The sequence below is a fragment of the Cyprinodon tularosa genome, unplaced genomic scaffold (assembly GCF_016077235.1).
Source record: "Cyprinodon tularosa strain WSP-4 unplaced genomic scaffold, ASM1607723v1 ctg186, whole genome shotgun sequence".
NCBI classification, from domain to species: Eukaryota; Metazoa; Chordata; class Actinopteri; order Cyprinodontiformes; family Cyprinodontidae; genus Cyprinodon; species Cyprinodon tularosa.
Genome location: NW_024038652.1, coordinates 1,788,285 through 1,812,441, shown reverse-complemented (window position 1 = coordinate 1,812,441; position 24,157 = coordinate 1,788,285). Strand labels below are relative to the sequence as shown.

General features: G+C 38.6%; 1 protein-coding gene across 1 annotated transcript in view; it reads left to right on the top strand.

Annotated features, from left to right (window-relative positions):
- Window positions 1-24,157, top strand: part of LOC119781949 (collagen and calcium-binding EGF domain-containing protein 1-like) — a 69,122-nt gene that overhangs the window by 5,354 nt on the left and 39,611 nt on the right. The window contains exon 2 of the mRNA XM_038282605.1: window positions 915-995. Coding sequence (XP_038138533.1) covers window positions 915-995 — 81 coding nt within the window. The remainder of the gene's footprint in view (window positions 1-914; window positions 996-24,157) is intronic.

Here is a 24,157-nt window from a genome sequence, read left to right as displayed (position 1 = left end):
AGCTACCAAGAAAAGAAGATGGAGAGGAGAGGAAGAAGATTAGGAGATTAATAAAAAGAAGATTGAATGAGAGCGGAGGAAAATAGGGACACTGATAGAAAGATCAGTTGAAGAGAAGGAAGAGAAATCTACTTAGAAGCGTTAAACAGAGAGCAGACAGGAGAAGCTAGAAATAAAAGAAGATGGAGAGGAGAGAAGACAGAGAATACCGAATGACCAGATGGCACAAATAAATACTATCGATTGATTAATTTTATCAATCTTAGGATATAGGAGAGGCACATTTTTGGAGTTTACTCTTGATTTTTCTTGTTTAAAAGTTAGTAAATATTTAAAAATGAATGAAAGCATTTGCTAACGTTAATAGCCCCAACTAGGAAGAAAACAGTACTGCTTCCTGTAAAGAAGCCAATCATAGTTGGTTTACTTTTTCAGGCTGTTTTCCCATTTAAAGTGACAAAAGTTGGCATGAATGCACAGAAACAGTTCCACACAATTTTAGAGGAGTGGTGGATTTCAGGTAACCGTATTGTGACATTGTCTGTTACAAAATAAATTCATTGTTTGGTCTTTTTAATGACAGAATAAGGACAAATTTGTGTCACCATCTGGCAGCTGCCGAACTCCAAATCTGTATTCACTATGTCTAAATGAAAGCACCAAAATTAACAGTGTAATAAATTATCTCAAAAAATTAAAGATATCATAATCAATCAGTTTTAAAACCCTCTGTCGAGAGTTCACAGTTCAAACTACAAAGGTGAAAAAAAACGTGAGCCTCTCCTGGACCTTGGGTGCTCAGCTTTCTCCTAACCTCTGCTCACTGTTTACAAGGATGTATCTTTTAGCACCGCTATAAAACACTGGGGGTCAATCATTCCCGTTCTTCTCCCCTTCTGTACGTCGTTCTTTAGGATGGAGTGTCCGGATAATAAAATCTTGACTGTGGAGTATCCCTGTGTCAGAGCCGGAGGGAAGAACGGCACTTGTTTCAGGTATGTTGTATAAATTTCCTCTGCATCACCGCTGACATTCCATACTAGCCGTATGTCTAGATAATAATAAAAATTTAAATTCCACTATTAAGCTCTTTTGTTTCCCAGAGCAGTGATTTGCTCAAGGACAGTTTGGCTGAAAAGTGGCTGTCGGGAGCACTGATTCTGATTTATTCCAGGGTTATGGAAAGGTTTCAGCAACCACTAACCCCCCTGCTGTGTCATTTCCACAACTTCACAACAAATCCTTGAGTGGAAACTCTATTGCCCTCTTGGGGGTCCACGAGGTGGATAATCATTTCACAAGAATGAATAATAAGTGTCTGTAATAAGTGTCTGTGAATGCGTCCTATATATCAGCCAGCAGCAGCGATTATTCACCCCTCTCTACTTGATGCATCACTCTGGTAACATTAGTATTGAAAAGAGGAACATTTCGAAGCTCTAGCACATTATTATTCTATCCTGTGTCTTGCTGTTTCCATCTGTGCTGGCTCCAAAACAGCAAAACAAATCTTGAACTTGAATTTTCTTATTTTATGTCCAGAGCTAAAACAGCTTGGGAAGGCATGTCCCTCCAGGGGTCAGGGCTGCGTTCTAACTAAAAAGCAGAAGCTTGACAAGACAGGAGAGTGTTAGTTATCAGGAGAAATAAGCTCTAGACTCCAGATTTTGTTTATCATTAGTAAGGAGGCTGTTTTTTAACGGGTTTAAAGAACAGAAAACGCTGGAAAGGATTTAAAGCATGGCAGTTTTTGGATCTGTTTTAGCTATTCCTTATATAATGGAAACTGTTTCTAGGGTTTAAATGTATTAACATAATAAAATAAATGCATATTAAATAAAATAGAAACAGACCTTATACAATATGAAACAAGTTTTAGGACTTTGAGCTCATGATATATAATATAGAACACTGTGAGATAAGCTTCATTTGGCTTCAGCAGAGGCCACATTGGCTTAGATTGTGGTTTTTGGCCTGAGAAGATCCTTGAATAAATGAGGCACCAGGTCTGGTGTGATGCCAGGCCATGTGATCTGTTTACTGTCAGTAGTAGACTGTAAAGGGCTCTTAGTCTCGTTTTATTTCTGTCTCGGTAAAAGACGTGTGGAGCCGGAGGAGGCCGACGTAGATGAGGCTGTGTTTTCGTCGCCATGTTTCCTTTTGTCTGCCATCAGAAGGATCAAACAGATTTTGCAGATGACTTCATGTAACACCAGATTTATTTGCTACATGTGAAAACAAATATAACTTTTTGTTTCTTTTTAGTTTGGCTAGAAATGTACATTTAAGTACCGACTCATGATTCTGTCTTATTCAATAGATGTGACGCTTTTGAGGTGAACATAACGACCCTTATGCTAATTTATCACTTTTACTGCATGAATGAACAACAGTTTTGCTAAAATTGGAAAGTATCCTTCCAGGTAATTATGGCAACAGAGGATGTTTTAATGCACTAAAAAAGAAAACAGTGAACCAACTGATTATGTAAATTGGAAAATCAAGTCATAGATATATATATATTTTTTTAAACTATGAAGCCATTAAAGTATTGAGGTGGTGATGTTCTGGCCAATCATGTTAATTCGTTTAGAGCCGAGTCCTTTGAGTCAGGATCTGACACAGACTGGTACAGGATGTAAACTAGACCATGATCTTACCTCGGTCAGATTTAATCAGTGGTCGGATCAAACTGAGTCAGTCGGCCAAAGTTAAACTATCCTGTTACACGGTTTTATTACCACTCATTTAGATTACTACAGCTCTCTTTACTCTGGGCTCAACAAAACATTCGTGGCCCGACTAAAGTCCATCCAAAATGCTGCTTCCTGTCTTATAACTGGTTTTAGTGAAAAACAAGTGCAGCTATTTTCTTTTCTTTGTGGCTTTTAATCATGTTTGAAATCTTGGCTTTTGTGGTTTTATTGTTTGTAATTCTTAACTGCTATTTATTTTGTATTAGCTTTTGTTATGTTTATTTATCTTTTATTTGAAATCATTAGCTGTTAAAGCACCTGAACCAACTGGGATTTTTATAACGGGTTACAAGCAGGAGGCTTTTCTGGAGGGATAGCTTTTACAGCAGGAATCATGGGCAAGATAAACACACATATTTAGTATCAGTGGTTCCCGAACCTTTCAAAATAGTTAGTTTTATATTTATCTAGGAATGAACAGAGCTTTTAATGCTTTGTCCAGAAAAAGGATTAGATTTTTTTTTTTTTTGACATGTTTGGTAAATTAAATTAAAGTTCAAGTTATAAATGTTTTAGGCAAGTTTTTACCACCCTTACTTAGAAACACGGACTCTCTTCTCCATTTAAAATCAAAACTCATCTGTTTAAAATTGTCTATTTTCTTTAATATTAATCTCCCTGTCCCAGACTTTGTATTTTTTTAAATGGTTTTATTCTGTTTTGACTTAGTTTCTCCCATTGTTTTTTTTATCTTTTGTACGATGACCTTGAGTACCCAGAAAGGTGCCTTTAAAATAAAATCTATTATAAAACAATGAGGGAAGTTAGAATGGCAAATGGGAAAGTCTGAACGTTTTCAATTCTTAAATTCCAATAGGCTACCTTAGATATAAAAAATAGATAGTTGAAGAAACACAAAAAACAAAAAAGAAAAACTACCCCTTAATTATTAGCAAATCGCACTGATTTTCAAACCTAGCTGGGACACGTTATGTTAGGCACAAAAGCCTTCTTAAATCCAAGTTTTTTGTTTATATAATGTGCTGTGAATTTAGCTTAATTTTATGCTAAAGAGAAAAGTGGGTCCATTAAATGTGTGGATTTTACATCCATAGTTGTTTTAGTGAATTTTTAAAGGATTAAAAACAAATACCTCTCCACTGGGATTTTTTTTTCCTGAGCCAATATAAACTGCCAAACATTTGGAGAAACATGAATCTTGACAAACCTGCTGGGTTTTGTAATGATTTACATTTTGTTCCTACAGACTGCTGTGTTAAAAGAGAAATCATGTTTTTCTAATTTTTGGATTTTATTTTTTTATGTCTCTACCGTGCTGTCTAGGACCAAGCAATCAGGCAAAGGACAAATGCTTTGACAAAATATCATCCATTTATTTTTCCATGGTACTAACAAACAAAATACAGAGAGAACCTACATAATTGCCTTGTACTGCCATGGCAATCAGACCTAAATTAAATAAAAATGCTAACAAAAATGTTGGCATATTCATGGGAAACATAGAAAATACTTTAATGACAATACACAGAAACATCATCATTAAATAGATATGAACAAGAACAATAAGAGAAATATTAAAAGATACTTTTTCATCAGGCTCTTTGTCCAAAAATAAACAGAATGCAATGAAATATTTTATTTGGATATACTTTTGTGATTCCGTTTGATAGAAATTAAATTTTAGTATCACCTCTTGTGAGCTGGAAGAACTAAAATATTGATAGTTAGATAAGGAGATTTTTTACGCTTGGCAGAGGATGATCAGCCCCATATAATTTATTAAGTAGCGAGGGCAGGAAGAGCCATATTGCTGAGAGCGAACCATCAGTGTGGAGCGTGAAGTGCAGACTAGAAGCTCTCAGCGCAAAGATGCATTTCTGCACAAGCATAGATGGAAGATCGGGGCAGAGTTTGCCAGAGTTGAGCGCACAGTACCGGACTGATCCGGGTTATTTTCTCAGACCCTGCAGCAAGTGCAACACTGAGCGGCAGGTGGGCGGCAGGATCAAACAGGATGCAGCAGAATGGCTGATGCTGCTTAGCTGATTACAGCACAGTGATCCATTTTAAATGTCTACGCCGACAGCCCGCTAATTTTTATTTAGTCTTGTCTCGTCTCGTTGACTTAAACTCAAACCTATGATTAGTCATGTTTTATTTATCAAAGATCCATGTTTTGCACTTCAGTTTTCGTTATCATCATGCAAAAAAGAGTCAGAATTGGTCTTAAATTTTGTTGACAAAAACAACACTGACACCAAAATATATTTTAAAAGAGTGGATCTTTGTTTGACAGTTTCTCCATGGTGGGAGTTCAATCAGTTAACTCCGCTAGTTCTAAACAAATCAAGAATATAATACAATCAGCGAGAAGAATTGTACTGAATGTCCCTCCTTTTGGTGGGACATTTTCCACAGGAGCCTTTCCACATTGATACTGTGTGGAACTCAAATTGAACTGACTGTATTTGCCACATGCATAGGCGGATCTACTGGGGTGGCATAGGGTGGCAAATGCCACCCTAAATGACAGCCTTGCCACCCCTGCTGCCACCCCAGTTGGCGGTAGGGGTGGCGAGGCTTATAAATTATGGATCATTTGAGAATTACGACCGCTAATTTCCAATGTCGGACTGCAGTGAATGCAGCACGAGATGACGCGAGAGCGACTCTAGACTGATTGTTTTGAAAACCGAATGGGGCAAAGCGAAGGAGCCAGGGGTCATGGGGAGAGGAGACACAGGATGAAACAGGTAAAAACTGATTAACTATCTATCGAGAAATGAAATCATAATGAAAGCACAATGTTGCTAGCATAGCTGCAATGCTGATTTTGAGATGATAAAAATCAGGTTGCAAAACGTTATTTCTCTATCTATGATGTTAGTTAGGCCTGACGTCTCAGGCTCAGAAAGACATATTTGCTGTCAACTATGACAGAAAAGAGACGATCAAGTTTGGTTTTACTCAAATCAAAACGCACAAAGGCATTGGATCTAAATAAAGTTGTGAAGCGTTTTGCTGAGCAACATGGAAATCGCTGCATTCAGCTGTTATAGTCATGTTAACTTTATGTTATGCTCTCTGGTGAACCTTTACAGAGCTGTCACATTTTGTTTTGTCACCTGAGAAAATCTGATATTTCCTTTAATAAAACCAAAAGTGTTAAAAGTTAAAAATGTGATACTGGTGTAAATCCTGCTTAATATGAAGCAGTGTTGTTGTTTCTTTTTTTGTATATATAATATGAAACTATCCAGAAATGACCCGTATGAACCTACTCACAAGCAAAATTTATTTTTATGTTGCTTCTTTTCAGATTTGTGGAGATTTTGATGTAACATACAGAACCCGCCTTTTTGTTGATTTGTTGATACAGCAGTATGGAGGACCAACTCTGCCATATTTAAAAATAAATACAGAAATAAATAAATGCTTAATAAATAAATAGGCATACAATTAATTGCCACCAAAAATACAAACAATAAATGTAAGTAGAAATTAAATTATACAGCTAATCATAAAGGTATATAACTCTTTTAATTGGCTTCTTTATTTCTTTGCCTTTTTAATATTTACCTTATTTATTTTTTTGTCATTTATTATCTTCAACTTCATTTTTTAATTACTTATATTTTTAAGTATTTATTTATGTGCATGTTATCGTATTTTTGTCTGTTTTATTCTTCCTTTGTATTTTTTTACCCTAGTTATTTCTTCGCCGCTATTTCTTTCTGCCTGCCATTATAATATAATTTCTAATTACATTTATTTGTTGATTGTATTTTTGGTGGCAATTAATTGTATGCTTATCTTTTTATTGAGCATTTATTTATTTCTGTATTTATTTTTAAATATGGCAGAGTTGGTCCTCCATATACAGCTCTATCTACAGCATATTTACATGCATGAAATGTCCCTTTCATGTTGCCTTAACTGCTGTATGTCAAGTTACTGAGGAACAAATGGGGTAAATGTGTGTTCAGAGTAAACATTACATAGATGTCCAGTACCTTGTTCGGGTGCCTTGACCCATTTATTTCTACTGTGTAGTTCTGCTCACTTTAGTACAGCTCAGTCCATAGATCTCTGATGGGAAACTTTTTTCTTTCTATAGTTTCTTCTTGTGCAAATGCTGCAAAGCTGCCTCTCTGACAGTCAGTCTCACACATCTGCGACTCAGCACCTGTGTCTTACCTTAATACCTTTCCTGTCATAAGGCCCCTCTAGAAGTAGTGTTATCATTCTTCTATCTCCTATTTAGTGAGATCCCATTGTACGATGTATTATTTATATGAACTGTTTCACATGAAACACTAGTACTGTACATACTATTCTCACCAAACTGTGATAACTGTGATTAAATTCAGTGTAAACAAATGCCATATGTTGCCACCCCTAAAAAATTCCTGCCCCCCTCTTGCCACCCCATAAATATTTTTCTAGATCCGACCCTGGCCACATGGGGATTTGGGTTTAATGTTGCCAACTATGTTTCTGGCCAGCATTATCAGTCTGATGCCCACGTTCCAATACTGCTCTAAAGCAATGCTATAGCTACAGCTAATGATTGGTCATTAACACATTTTATTACCTAATAAACGTTATGATTAAAAACAGTAGCTGTTATCTCCCAGTGCTCTGGCTGTTTTAATTTGGTCTAAAGGTAACCCCCACAGATATTTACCTTTCTTACACCAATCTGTTTGGTTTTAGAGAATCCTCAGGACCTAGAAAACAGCGCTCCTTCTGTCATTAGAAGTTACTTTTGAATAGAGCATCAGATTTTGTATCTCTGCTTCTTTTTCTACGTCTGCTTCTGTCTCCTTGAACCCCAGTCTGCCTCTGCAGATGGCCGCTCACTGCTGGAGGTTTCTTGCTGTTAAAAGGGAGTTTTTCCTCTCCACTGTCGCTACAAACATTCTTGGTGTAAGGGATTGCTGAAGAGTCAATGAGTCGATGCACTCAACTGGTTTTCCTTAGATAGAAAACTTAGAACTAATCTGACTGGATGATCTGGTTGAATTGTCTCTGTAAAGTTCCTTGAGATGACATGTGCTGTGAATTGGTGCTATAAAAATAAACTGAATTAAATTTAATTGAATAGACGTGGTTGTTTTTGAAAGATGTTAATTTAATTTCTCCCATGAAAAGAGCTAGCACTGAAACATGTTTTTAGTTAGACAAAGCTTTAGTTTGTCAATGAGACTGATTGTACACTAATTTAATAAAAATGTCTGGTTGTTCCTGATTCAGCTACAATTACACAAGGAAAGTGCTTCTTCCTGTAGCTGAATGTTTCCTGCTGAAAGAAATAAAACAGAAACAAATTTTCTTATTAAATAGAGCCGGATTTTGTCAACAAGAAAGATCATATGATGGAAAGCTTGATAAACTTTTTTGGGAAGAACTTACAAAGAAATGAGATTCTGGCACACGCTCTGGGCTGTAATCCAAAGACCAAAAAATAGATAAATTCTGGAATATTTCTTCAGGAATCTTTTTGAGTCTGAGTCAAGCAGAATTTGATCATTTTGTCTGGAGTTTAGTCTCTGAAAGCATCTTTGCAGGGGTCTGTCATATCATTTTACTAGTGGACACTTTCTTCCATATGTTCTTAAGAATTTATGTGATTGTTTCTGCGAAACATCACTGATTTATTCATTCACTCTCTTTCTTGTGAATAAGTCCTGCTCTGCTTAACTTGGCTACAGATCATGTATCATCTCAAGTCTTCAAGGCATTCAGTTGTTGACTGAGACGATCTAAAGTTGAATACTAACATAAATCTACGTTTTTCAACCCAGACTTTGACCTAAAAATGCACCCTACAGAAAATACACGCTGAACGCATTGGATTAACGTATTCTTGTTTGACCCACAGTGCCATAGAAACAAAGCTTAAGGCTTAAATGTTGGTGAAGGTTTGTGCTACAACTTCTTTTTCCTTTGACTCATTATACTTCTCACATAAGGCTTACCCATGTGAATCCATGGGATATTACTGCTGGCATTCGACAACACTTTGTTAGGTTTGCTTAAATCTCATTTTGTTTTACTTTTCAAAATAAACTCTTCTGTTTTTATTTAAAATGATACATCTGTATCCTGCAAATTGCGTTGAACATTTTGTTAAAAAAAGATATCTTCTTCCCATACATGATGTGGTTTTAATGTCTGTCTGAAAACCTTTTGTTTTACGTACTGGATCAGATGGCATTGAACTGATTGCACTAAATTACGGCGTCACTGATTCTTGTGATCGTCTTTGCTTCTGTCAAGGTCTGTTATTTACTTTCGCCTACCTGAAAAAGACTCAAACATCTTGTGAAAAAGATGCATTAGAAAATCTTGGTGGAAATTTCTGAATGCCAAATAATTATATTTGTTAACAGCCAAGAAGATCTGGCAAGAACTTCCTCAAGTGAAGGTACTGTGTGGTTTGAAAGCTCAAGCCACATTGTTACGATATCCTTCCAAAGGTTTGTAATTATTCACTTCTTTACACAAAAGGATTATATAAGAATGTTAACGTGTCTGGAAGGCCTAACAGAAAACCTTCTCAAGCACCAAGTCCAATCATCCCCTCTTACCACTGCTTTGTGCGTCACCCAGAAACATCTCAAGTGTTCATTACTAAGACCTGACTGAGACTGACTCAGTTCTAGGCCTGGACTTCATCTCGACCTGCACTGGCTGGACTCTGTGTGGCTCCAGAGAGACAGAAGCCAGACTTCTGTCTCGTAGCTCAAGCATTAATTCTTGGGTAGAGGTCGGGTCAAGTGTAGGCTGAAGACCAACAGGTTTCAGAAATGCTGAAGTTGGACAGCTTTGTGGTAAGTCTGTTATTTCAGAGGTTAAGTTGAGGTATTGATCCTCTCTTTTTGTCAAACGTGATCACAACTGTTCCCTGCAGCCAGAAGAATTTAGTCTGACAGGATTTTTTTTTTTTTTTTTTTGCCCCATTGCCTTTTTGTTTGTGCCGGCCTCTGCATCTTTATCACCATCTAAGGTTGTCAATTAGGGCCACATGGGAAACGGCTCTGCTGTTGTTTTCTCTCTGAGATTTGTGTTGGAAGCTGGAGAAGTACCTCTCTTCTCCAGCAGAGTCCGCTGTGGATCCTCCTGAGCAGAGCCCTCTGCACAGCTGCTGCTCGTTACCATCATCAGGAGGACCCTCTACTTAAGCTGTCTTCAGACCTTGCCTCAACGCCGCAGTGTTGAGCCAGTTGGTTAGCACCTAAGCCCTGAACCTCTGAGAACTTTGCTTGCTCTGAGATCCTGACAGGATCCTAATCTTGTCTCTGTTTTTCCAGGAAAATCTGATCCTCCTTCGTGAAGCTCTGGAAGAACTTAACCCACCGAGCCTGCCCTCTGAGCCAAACCTGAAGACTTCCCCTGGATTCTCTTGCAGCTCTGGACCAAGAGCTGGAGATCCTAAGTCAAGGTCAGCTACCTTTCAGAAGCAAGACGCTGAAGCAGCTAACGGACTCAGCTAATCAGACTCTCTCCAGTTCCAACAACCTTCCTCTCCAAGATCCATTCAAGGACCCACAAGGTACAAACCAGAGACTATCAAGGGACAAACCGCTAAGAGCCCAGCTAACTAACTGTCTTCCTCACAGACTCCGGTGAACCCGTTTGCCCAGGACCATAACCAGAACATACTATCGTTGGATTGTCTTCAATAAACTCTGTTAACTTTTCATCTGTTTCCTGTGTCGTGGTGTTCTGCATAATTGGGTCACATTAGTGTACCGATCATGACAATTTGATAGATGCAGAGTCTGTTTCCTAAAAGTGTGATTAATTTAGTGTCCAATTTGAAAATTAACAGACTTACTGACTGATTAGTTTGAGTTTTTGCTTAAACCCAAACTGTTTGATCTAAAATGCCAGCATCATTCATGTGGAGGAGGCTGTTACAAGTTTGATTACGTATAATAGATTTTTAGCATTGTGTTATCAGGATAAAAACCATCTAATTAAACACTTTCCCTCACCTTGCATAACTGAAATTAGTTAAATTGGCTTTTTTTAATGTGAATTATAAGCAAAATGTTCTCTTATTCCACGAGAAATACACAAAGCTCTAAAAAGTATTTGCCATCCCAGAAATTTAGTCTATTCTTTTTTATTTTTATCACACTTTTAAGCATCTAATCAATAAATTTTATTATGAGAAAAAAAGCCAAAGTAAATATTTCATTTATTTTTATAAATTACTAGGGATGCACGATATAATGGGTCCCCTATCGGTATCGGCCTTAAAACTGAATATCGGACATCGGCCACCCCACCGATATTTAACCCGATATTTGATCAGCTTCTGAGTTTCTAAAGTCTAAAAAAAAAAAAAATACTACTTCTTCTTCTTCCTCAAAAACTTCTTTTTTACAGACTTAAAAACTTCTAAAGACGAGGGAAAAAATATTGATACATTAAAATATCCCAATATCTTCCTATGCTGATATATTGCCATTTAAAAACACCATATCAATCTCTTTCACTAATGAAATATTGCTATATGTCATTGTTATGCTACGAAATCCCCCGAAAATTCACGAGATTTTGCCATATTTTTATATGTTGATATATTGACGCGGTATCGATCTATTTTACTAACAAAATCTCACAAGAATTTGCAAAATATCACGAGAGTTTGTAACAGAACGATGAAATTTCACGAGATTTTGAAAGTAAAATAGATCGATACCGCGTTTTTAAAAATCAATTTGATATCAGCATATGAAAATATATTTGAGTATATTATTTTTCAAAGTGTCAGAAATGGATAACAAAACTGCTATTTTCAATGACTACTTATTTTTGTCCAGCTTTAACATCGGTATCGATATCGGTTATCGGCTACATGAGTTTTAAAATATCGGCATATCGGATATCGGCCAAAATCCCAATATCGTGCATCCCTATAAATTACTATTTTATTATTAGTGGGAAAAAGCTATACTATGAAAGAATGTAATCATGAATTAAACTTCAGTATGATGAGGTTGGTCTTGCTAGCATTTCTCACAAACCAGACCCGACTAAAAACAGACCTGTAATTTAAAAGGAAACAAATCTATACTTTAAAATAATTAAAATTCATTAAATAATCTGAAACATTTACGTTAGATTAAAAACCAACAAAAAACAAAGGAATCTTTAGAGCAGCAAATACTTTTCACATGACTGTCACTCTACATACTGTTATGGAAAGAAAAATCCTCGTTTTGTTTATAGTATTTCTCAGGTGGTATAGCTTTAGGATAAGACATTAAATAAAACAAGGGTGGTCTAATAATTACCACTGCATATTCAGAATTTATAAGTGGAATGGGAAACAGCTGAGACTAATGAGAAGAGTGGAGGCAACCAGAGAAAGAGAGAACGAAGTGGCATGAATAGCAGAGCAAGAGCTGAGCAAAGGCCATGAAGCAATGAATGGTAAACAGAACAACAGTAGACATGAGAAAGACTCGAATCCAACAGCTGAGTGGAAAAGCATGGAAAGAATAAGCAAACAGGAAGCAAAGAGAACATAGAACAAGAGCCAGACTATCCAAGATACAAGATGATCCTACTAAAAAGAAATTAAAGACAATGCCAGAAACCTGGAAACCCCAAACCTGAAAATCCAACAAATGACAGAATCTGTTCATTTGAGGTTTTTTTTCAGGATCTCTATGTCTCTCTGTAAGAATCCTGAACCTGCCTGAGGGAAGAGTTTGTTTAATGGCATCACTGTCATTGTTGTTAGAGTCCTTTCTGTTTATCTCATGCCTAAAGCAGCTTGACTAGAACTAAAAGTCTCCTAGTTTTGTGATTAGAAAGCTAAAAAAATCCTCCATCCAGTCTTGATACCCTGCTGCAGGTCTTTGCATCCTACCTATATGCTTATGTGCTTTCTTGTAGTGAACAAAATGAGAAGAAAATATGTTATTGGACATAATAGGGTATTCATGCTAATAGCCAGGTGTTCTAATGTGTATATTAAGTAATTTAATGCTTTCACCTTCTTGCTCTGTTTTCTTTTCTCAGGTCAGTGATTTTATTTTATACCGGTTTCTTTTTTTTATTTTCTATGTACCATCTTGGGGATGAAAGAGCTTCGTTCATCTGCGTAGTCAGAACACAATGGCGGGGATGTTTGCAGATTCACTATTTATCTTTAAATGATTAAAGTTCTGTTTTATCATTCATCATTTAGTGACTAAGTTAAACAGTTATTCATTTATATGAAAGATATCAGTTGTCTTATTCTCCTAGAGTGAGAAACAGAAACTTCTTACATACATCATCTTCCATATTATGCTGCTACTGTTACCAAAGAAAACTCTGAATAACAGAAAAATACAGCGATGACAGACGATGAGAGAAACGTTTTACTCTCTTTTTCCCAGTAATGGTTTTCCTTGTTATTTTTAGTTGCCAAAAAGTCTTTTTTCATCCAATCCGAGTCTTTAGCATGCCAATCGGTGGCAATGCCAAACACTAAATGGTATTCAGTTCAAATGAAAGAAATGTAAAATGAACACAGATGTAGATAATAGTAAAGGAGAGCTGAGGACTTAGCAGGTTCAGTGGTGTGCATGAAAAATAACTGAGCAGGACTGCAGACTCAAACAGTTGGCAAGAAAGGAGAATACTTAAATCTAAGTGGCAGGCTGCCAGTTGGCAGGCAGGTTGAAAGCAGGCATTCAGCTTGATATGCTCAGTTTCTCCTAGAAAAGACACAAAACAGATAGCGAACTTAAAATATACATTGGGAACCACTGGGCTTTGCTTTACAGAGGTGGAGTGAACTATCCGGGCGGAATGTGCTGTCCAAATGCATACTGCTATCTATTTAGCTGGTATTTTGTCACTTCAGCCACTATCTGCGTTAGAAGTCTCTCAAGGAAACTTTAGTGTTTCTGTCTCTCGTATTATATAATAATACGAGAGACAGAATTATATAAAATATTTAAGACCAATTCTGACACAGATTATTTTGACATCTGTCTAACTAATCCCTGATATGTGCTGCCCATTCTTTTGGGACAATTTTAGAAGTGGGTTTTCCTTTATTTTCAGCATGGAAATTACACAAAATAACAAATACTAAACTTCTGTAGTGTGCAAATAAACTCTGTTGTGACTTATATTATTTAATCAAATAACCTTTGTACTGTCATGTGTTGTTCTGTGAACGCATGCCCAGCTGGCTGTGTTAGGACTCGATTCAAGCTCAAATCGTGGTCAAACAGTTAATTCTGAACACCCATGGAATACATTCATTCATTAGAAATATAAGACTTTATGAACAACAATCATTCAAACCAAAGTCAAACATATATTTTAGTCAAAAAACATGTTGACTGACGTGTGGAAATTTAACAAAACTTATAATAATGTGGTCACACAGAGAAGAAAGTGGTAGGAAACCATAATCAATAAAATGATGGTGATACCACAGTTCAGAATGGATTTGATGTTTGAGAAACAAAGTTTGCAGTAAGTTTGGAATTGGGTTAAATTAGATGAGCATCACATGTCCCTGTGAGTGTCAAGCTCCTTCTTGAGAGCATCTTGCTAAGAGGCTGCAGCCTTTAGAGTTTGCAAAGAAAACCTGCATTGGTCAACCAATGTCCATAACTGATGTCAGCTTATGGCCTGACGTTGTAAATAAAAACAAAGTTTTATCAGCAAATCAACAAAAACAAAAATGAATGGATAGCAGGTGGAAGGAGCAGGAATGCATGCTCCTCAGCCAATCAATGGGCCCTGAGGAGATCAGCCTGTTGTTCAATAGAACCCAGTAGGCCATCTGTTTTGCTGGGTCTGGCATGTCTCATCTTCCTCTCAAAGATACTCCAGTAACCAGCTTTTGGAACCTTTTGCAGTGTATACAGGTACTGGATCTAGCTGGAAAATGAACATAGCATCCTTATAAAGCTCATCAACAGGAGGCAGCATGATAGGCTCTAAATAAATATGATAGATAGCTCTAATGACTGTAGACTGAAAAAAAAGAAACAGTGGACTGATACCAGCAGATAACATGGAACCCCAAATCATTACCAACTGTTAAAACTTCTCTCTGGACCTCGAAGAGGGTGGATCCTCTCTTGATTTTCAAAAGAAATGTAAACTTTACTTTCATTTGAATTAAGGAATTTGTCTTTTTGTTCTCCCTTTACCTCATTAGATGCGTCTAATGTTGTTGTCCCTTGTTTGTGAGTAGCTTCACATGTGGGATGGGATGTTTCTAACCCATGTATAAAATGTGTCTGTCCATAGTACCTCTTGATGCCTCCAGCTTCAGTCTGAATGGTTTGAGATGCCTCTGGTTGTTTATGTTGTTGAAGCACATTTTCCCACCACATTTCTTCTCTGATACTCACGCCACTGTCATTATGATTGAATACGGCACTCTGGGAATGACTAGCCTATTTTCAATTACCTTTTGTGGGTAATCTTTCCTGGGATGATGTCAATGACTGAGGGAAGAGTTTGATTTATGCTGCGAGTCAGCAGTCTTCCCTATGATTGTGTAGCCGACCCAGACTGAAGCTGCGTTCACTCACTAATGTACTGATGCTAAAATATAATTAAATACGGAGTGAATTTTATTCCATTATTTTTGCAAGCAAGTAACACATTGAAAATATAATTTTTTAAAACTGCAAAATTTGTAAAGCATTTAAACCAAAAATTTGTGAGACTAAGTTTGGTTTTATATTTTTTTTTATTATTCATTAAATTTATTTCAGATTTCGTTTTTCATTATCTTGTGAAGTGTAACTTTATATTTTTTTTTTTTCAAATTTTTGTGTTTCAGATTAGGTCTATGGAATTGCATCCTTTTTAAACTGTGTTTAACAGATAATCCTCTCTTCATTGCTGGGGATGAGCTTTCCTTTGGAGTGAGCAGTGAAGAAACATTTCTATTGGTCCATTTCTATTGGATGTTAGCAGCAACATTTTTAGAGGTCAATGTGTGCCTCAAGAGTGAGTGTCTGTTATGTACTAAGTAAATAGAATATGAGCTGTAAAACACAATAAGTAAAAATTTGAAACAAAAACAAAAACAAAAAGCAAAATCTGTAATCAAAAAAAACATTTTTTATTAAATTGCAGAAAAAACAAAATATGAAAAAATGTGAACAATGTATTTTTGTTGAAAAAATAGAATGTGAGAAAACTGCACATTTACTCCACATTTACATTTTCAAAGTTCCATTTCAGGATTGCATTTTTTTCATTTCAGTTTACAAAATCTGTTCTTTGCTTGCAACAAAAATGGAAACAAGATAACTTTTTTTTCCTTAAAATTTTCTAGATGATCATTTTTTTTTCTGATCATACTAATATTTGTTAGTGACCAACATCAGACTTCAGTCTAAATTGTTCTCGACTCTAAAGCAAAAAGGTACTGGCTATAAGTAATATACCAGTAAATAATAAAGTTAAAGGCACACTATGCAACATTTTTCAGTTAATTAATGTGTTCCATAACGTTATGGATGATTAAATGAGTCATTTCAGGTTGAACAAAGGTATTCTCGGCCGCCCTGGTGGTCTGTGGTGGAAATACAGCACTTGCAATTGCAGGAGCACCGACCCGCACCCACAGGCTCAGAAGTCTCGTGAGAGTCAGTCTTGCTTTACGGACGAGAACTGCTACACGCCCCCAGTTAAAAGCATTCTCGTTGCAAGCACAGTGGCAATCCTTGTGCAGTTATGCTACGTTCACGCAGCAAAAGCAGCAAAATCGCGTCTGCTGCTTCATTTTTGCTGCTTGTACCAGTTAGTTCTGACGCGCGGCTGAAGCAGCTTTGCTGCTCTGGCTGCGCAGTGCAAAAGTGTATCTGAGGCGCGTTGGGCGGAGCTTCACTATCCTTTCTCTGCCTTGCAGCTATATTTGCTGTGATCAGTGGGAATAAAGTAGTTTTAATATGTGTTAAGTGAGAAAATACACCTGAAAACGTAATCAGTGCCGTCAGTTCATTCAGATTATTATCCTGCCTTCAATATTTTTTCTGTCGGAGCCGCTCAGACCCCCACATACCAGCGGGGCGCCGACAGTATGGATCCCTTCATCAGCAGCGGTTCACCGCGGCAGCTGGTAGGTGTTTTTCATCTAAATAATCCAAACTGCTTATTCTGCCGGCAGATTTCTGCATTTTAAGTTAATTTAGGCGTCAATAAACTGTTTAAGAGGAGTGATCATCAGCGCTGTGTCTCTCTCCCTGCGTTAAACGCACCGACGCGCTGCTTCAGCTGCTCAGACGTGCTGCGCCTGCTGCACGCCTGAGCAGCAGGCGCAGCACCGCACCGCGGGACCTTTTGCTGCGCCTTGACGCGCGTCAACCATTGACTTTGCATGTAAACTCGCTGCTTCTGTCGCGCAAGCTACGTCCAGTGTGAACGCAGCATTAGTCATTCGCTGCTAAGCTCAAAACAACCGCGCCTGGCTTGACGGAGAAACCAGGAGAACAGCTGAGCATATTTACGACAGTGCACTTTTACTTTCGCCCTCTGGGGGGAGCCTCGCTGGAAAATCAACACCGGTTGCATAGTGTACCTTTAAGAAACCGTTAAGAAACAGTTCAGTTAAGAAACTGAGCAGAGGTATTCAGCTACCATGGTAGCCTGTGGCAGTGACTGCTGAGACTGTAGAGTCTGTGTGATTGCATAAAATTAGGGCAACAACATAAAAAAGCAATGAAACTCAACTGTTTGACATACAGTATTCCATTTACTACCACATGTGAAAGTGATTTAGAGTTTATGGGACATAAAAAAAAAAGATTTGGTCCACTGAGACTACCGAGAAAAAGTTGGGTGTCGGTCAGATAAGGACAATATTGAGCAAGTTTTTAAAATTCATATAAAGACTAAAATGCAATGCATTATGTCCAGTTGATGGCTAATAATGTAGGTGTTGCACTCAGCTATCTTTAGTTTTCGTTAACTACTAAGGAGGGAAAAGGCTAATTTATGCTATTCTAGCTATTGATTGATTTATTTACATTTTTGATCTCACAGTGGAGAAATTGACTCTCGTTACATCGGCTCTATAGACAAAAAGAAGAAGAAGGAGCCAAGAGGAGGAAAAGGTGCATTCGGGTATATACAGTATTTACAGTGTCTCCACACACACACACATAAGAGTATATGTATATATATATATATATATATATATATATATATATATATATATATATATATATATATATATATATATATATATATATATGAGAGCTAATGTCTCGTTTATCTGAATTATTATACAGGGTTATTGCACAGGGAATTAACATGACTATTAATATAGATGGGTATTTATATATATATATATATAGCGATGGCACTGGTTATCAAATAAAAAAAAAACAGGTTATTGTACAGGGTATTAAAGTTATTGCTTGTTGTAGTGTTGCATTATAGAGTCCGGTGGCAACAGGGATGAATGACCTGCGGTAGAGCTCCTTTTTACAGACAGGATGTAAAAGTCTTTCATTAAAGGAGCTGCTAAGCTGCTCTACACTCTGGTGCAGAGGTTGGAAGGTGTTGTTCATGATGGATGTAAGTATGGACAGCTACCTCCTTTCACCCACTTCCTCCACTGAGTCCAGAGTGCAGGCCAGGACAGAAGTGGCCTTTCTCAGCAGTTTGTTCAGTCTCTTTCTGTCCCGCTGGCAGGGGCCCAGAAGATGACAGCATACAGGAGGGCTGATGCTACTATAAAGTGATAGAAGGTTTTAAGCAGTGGCCTGCTCACTCCAAAGGACATCAGCCTCCTCAGGAGGTGGAGGCGACTGTGGCTGTTCTTGTTCAGGGCGTCGGTGTTATGAGCCCAGTCCAGTTTATTATTGACTTAAACACCCAGGTATTTGAACCTCTCCACAGTTTCCATGTCCTGCCCCTGGATGTTTCACGGGAGACTGAGGTGGGGGTCTTCTCCTGAAGTTGTTCATCTCCTTGGTCTTACTGGTGTTAAGATACAGGTGGTTTCTCTCACAGCAGTCCACAAAGTTCATGATGACCGATCAATACACTAATTTGTTCCCCTCAGAAACAGCCTACAATGGCCAAGTCATCAGATAACTTTTGGAGATTGCAGCTGTCCTTGTAGGTGAAGTCCAAGGTGTAGAGCACAGGTGTCAAAGTCGTTCCAGAAAGGGCCGTGTGGCTGCTGGTTTTCTTTCCACCCAAGCAGTAGCACACCAGACTCCATTCATCTCATCAAGGTGAGTCTAGTCTTAACCTGATGACTTGATGGGATGAATGGAGTCTGGTTCTACTGCTTGGGTGGAAAGAAAACCAGCAGCCACAAGGCCCTTTCTGGAACGACTTTGACACCCTTGGTGTAGAGGGTGAAGAGGAACAGAGACAAATCGGTGTCCTGCAGGGTCCCGGTACTGCAGCCTGGAATCTCTGACTGACAGCCATGCAGCCGCACCTGCTGAGGGCGGTCGGTGAGGTAGTTGATAGTCCAATCAGCAAGATGTTTGTCCAATCCAACTTCATCCTGCTTCTTCCTCAGCAGCTCTGGTCTGATGGTGTTAAAACCACTAGAAAAGTCAAAGAACATGACTCTCACTCCCGGGGGTCCGAGCACCCACTGCAGCAGGTAGATGATGACATCCTCCACTCCAATGTCAGGTCGGTAAGCAAACTGCAGCGAGTCCAGGGTCGGGTTGATGACCTAGGATGAGGTGCTCCATGGTCTTCATCAGGTGGGAGGTCATGGTGACCGGTCTAAAGTGGGCCGGTTCCTTGGCCATCTCTGATTCTCAAACATAGCCAGGCCATCCAGAGAAACCACTGAGTCCTGGACAAATCCATCTAACCACATCTCCGTGAAGCATGATACTAGTGTCCCTGTACCTGCCCTGGAGGCGGGTTTAAGCTGCTAGCTCCTCAGTCTTGTTGCAGAGCGATCTTACCTTTCCCATGACAAACGATGGTAAATATATTTACTCCTCTTCATCCTGCCACCACTGCTGCCTCTCAGTTTTTTTCCTAATTTCTGCAAGGATGTCTGGTCTTGCAGTGTGGTGGGGAGCAGGGCTTCTGCACATAGAGTCATGTAGTCTGAGGTGCAGGTCTTGTGTGTAAACAAGGCACGGACAAAGGGATCTCCCATTGCAGCATACACACTATAGTCCCAGAAGTAGGCTTCTAATATGTACTTTCAGAATATCAGATACAGTATTTGCTAATAGAAATGCATTCCAAAAAACAATCTAAAATAGAAAAAGTAGGAAAGGAGAGTACAGAGCCGACGTAACAGGTTGCTGCCTATGCAGCACTATCTAATCTTTTAACAAAAAAAATAGTTGTCTAGAGTAAACCATTAAAACGTAATGCAATAATGCATGCAACATATGTGTTGTCTTATTGTTGCTTATTTCATCTTATGGAAGATTTTTAATAAAGTTTGTTGTTCATATTGAATAATAAACAGGTTCCTTTTGGTGTTTTCTCTCATTCATCACATAGACCAAAAAATGTGTCAAATCCAACTTCTTGCCAATTACATTCTTTTAGCCTAACAAAAATGTTTAACAGTAAATCAGCCTAAGTTGCTGTTACTGTATGTTCTCACATAATTTGCTTTCCCAATTACTCTCAATTACTGGGATATGCATAACATGACAAAATAAGAGCCAAACACTTTTGGCATGTGAGAGATCAGACTGCATCACTGAGGTGTGATTCATCTGCTTGTAATTGTGGAGAGAGAGGGAAGGCTGCTTTTTGTAACAGGTGATGAGAAGCAGACGTGAACATGCATTTGTGTGTTCACCTCCACATGTTTTCTCTCTCCTGTCTGCTACATGTTAGCGTGTGGGGCTCCCAGGCTGCAGGGCTGAACATGTAAGGTCTGCTGGGATCTGCAGTCACAAGTCCCCCGATTACAGGCTATAAAAAAAATCCATTAATGCTGTCAAAGGATTTGGAAAAAATTCATTGTTTGTTTCCTTGTACTATTGATCATGAAGTAAGTAGGAAAACCAAAGTAAAATTCCTTGTTAATGCACAAAAATTTATTCAATAAATAAAAAGATGTAACATTTATTTATGTATTCTTCCAGCCCATAATCTAAATATTTAATATACCATTATACCGTTAAATGGTAAATGACCACTTTGACCACTATCAGTAGACAATGCAGGTAAAGTGTCTTGCCCAATATAGTTTACTAAGTAGCGAACCATCAATGTGGAGCGTAAAATGCAGACTCTGAGCTATGCGCGTGCAAAGACGCATTTCTGCACAAGCACAGCTGGAAGAGCAGAGTTTGCCACTGCTGCCATGATCCATCTGTGGTCATGCAGAATGTGAACCGCTGCACCCCAGGTGGAAGACATGACCGAACAGGACATATCAGCACAACTGATACTGCTTAGCTTGTCCAACAGATTAAAGAACAATGATGCATTTTAAATGTGACCGACTACCCGCTAACATTTTTATTAGGTCTCGTCTTGTCGACGAAAACTCACACTCATGACTTGTCATGTTTTCGTCATCAAAGATCCATGTTTAGCTCATCAGTTTCTCCATGTTTAGCTCATCAGTTTCTCGAAATAATTTAATCGTCATCGTTGACTAAAACAACACTGCTATGAGTAATGAAATTTGTCATGCAGCGGTGTTTGTATGGAGGACCCAAACGCAGAGACCAGTAGGCAGAGGTGAATTAAGCCTGTTTATTCCGGTTAACAGATCCAGAAGCAGGAATCAGAGTCCAACTGAAAATTACAAACATACCAGAACCAAGGAGACATCAGGGATTAACCTAAACCAGAAGCCAGGGAGAGACGAGACAAGGCAGGCAGATGAAAGACGGGAAGTTAGACGAGATGTTTGACGTGGATCCAGCAAACAGGAACTGAAGAGGGAGGGCTTTTAAAGGGGACAGAGACAAAGAGAGAGCTGACGAGGAAATTGGCAACAGGTGCTGGCAGGACAGAGAAACAGAGCAAGGGAGGACACAAGAGGGCAGCAGTGGACAACAAATGGATAACCAAGGAAAACAGGAACAAACTGAACAAGACCCTGACAAAATTGGACATCACCAAAAAAGGACTTTTCCATAGTGAGGTTTGAATATGGGCATATCTCAGTATGGATGTTTTTATTAAGAAATAATAACAGCAGCATCAAATCTAATCAGGAATGGTACACAGACTATAAAATATGTTATTTGCTGAAAAAGAACTTACATCAGCAATTAAAACAGAACTACAAAAAAATATAACAATTTTCATTCAATTAAGTTAAATTAAATTACCTGTCCCTAGAACTGCACTCTTCTGGACTGAGATCTCTGATGTGTCCCCAGGTACCTGTTGGAACCACTCCTCTAATGTGGGGGTTACTGCCCCCAGGGCTCCGATTACCACAGACATGATGACACAGACTGTTGCCTTCACCTTCCAGGCTCTCTTTCCTGAGCCATTATTCTTAATTTTTCCTGATGTTTCCATCATTTAGGATGTCCACAACGATCACTACGGCCATCCTCTGCTGTTTATCAATGGTCACATGTTGGGTTGATTGGCTACAATCATTTCGTCTGTTTTTATCTGAAAGTCCCACAGGATCTTGGCTTCGTCAATCTCCACCAACTTGGGAGGTGGCTCCCATTCTGACCTGGGGGTTTCCAGTTTTTATTCTTAACAGATGTTTCTGTACACTATGCCAGACGCTTGGTTATGATGTTCCATGTATTCCTTTCCTGTTAGTGTCTTACACCCTGCTGTTAGATGGTGGATTGTTTCTGGGGCCTCTTTGCATAACCTTCAGCTGATATCTTATCCAGTACAGTAGATCTGGTCCCTTTATGGCTGCGGTGCTCAAGTCCTGCTCCTGTGCTGCCATGATCAGTACTTCTGTTGTGTCCTTCAGCCCGGCACTCTCTAGCCATTGGTAGAATTTGATTATATCACCCAATTCAGCTATCTGTTCCTAGTACTGTACATCTCCTGTAGGGGTTTTCCTCACATGAATGTTCCTTCAGTTCCTTTTCTTCTAACTTCCATTAGGCTAGACATTCGCTGAGTGCGTCATCCCTTTGGGCCATCTCTTGTAAGTCTCATCTTTAATGGTGGCTCTGATGTTCAATAGGCCTCTGACTCCTTCGATGCTCTTACTGTATAATCTGTGGATCCTGGATTTGCAGTGGAATCCACCATGCATGGTGAGGAGTAGCTTTCATATTTTAACATCAGTGACCTGAATTTCCTCCTTAGGCCAGTCTATTACCCCTGCAAGGTATCTGATTACTGACCAGGCCTAGCTGTTGATTGTCTGGACCTTTTTCTTACTATTTGGCTGACTTCTCTAAACTTATCTTACTCATTGCTGTTATTTGCCTGTTTCAGCTTTCCTTGAAGCCTCTTTGTGGTTATCCTTTGCTTGTGGTATTGCAAGGTAGGTACTTGTAGCTTGTGTGGATTACCTTCCCTCTCTTTGTCACCCTTCACCAACCCAAATGACATTCCAATGTCCCTACTGTAAATCCTGGTGCTGTGGATCAGTGAGTCAGTGTCTCGCTCACTACTAACCTACAAATTGATGTCACCCATGTAAAGGAAGTGGCTAATAGGGGCCCCAGGTCTGAGTCTTGTTGATTATTTGGCTGAGGTGATTCAGGCTTATGTACGTAGACCGCTTAGACTTAGACAACTTTAATTTGTCATTTTTAACCCCAGACTCTTATGGGGCAATAAGCAAAATGTTGCCCTTAATCTATCCTCAAAGTTGGTTCGGGAACCTGGGTTTATAGCTATGACTTAGCATAGATGTATATCTGGGGGCGAGAACGAATCAGTCTTTCATGTAGGCCTACTGTTAACACATCAAGCTTAATGTGCCTACTTGGATGCATCTGTAAAGCTGCTGGGTTTGCTTAAAGGAACATTTATTGTTAAGAACGGCCTTCAGCGTGGTTGAAGATGATGGGCTCGAGTTGTTCTCCAGGGGACCACTGGTGATCCAACTACCTGCGAGGTGAACTATCATGAGGAGAATACATGACCAGCAGGCTGCAGAGAAAGCCGCAAAAGATGAGAAGTTGGTCGAGGCAACATGTTCATCACAGATGGGGGACCACTGGACAGCCATGAATAAGAATAACTACCTTCGTGTAACTGTACACTGCATTGATGCTAGCTGGGAACTACACTCCTTCGCTTTAAGTAAGTATTGTAATGTAATTTTAAATGTCATTTTACCACAACACCAAAAATGATTACCACAACATTATGTTTGCTTATTTATAATTGTTTGGGTGAAAGTGGGTAAAAAGGGATATTTTTGCAAATGTAGCCATTTATGTTAAGAAAGAAAAATTGTCCTAACTAAAATGTATTATATGAAATAATTCATATGATATAATTCATATTTAAGGTGCCATTAATTATTTTATTATTTATAA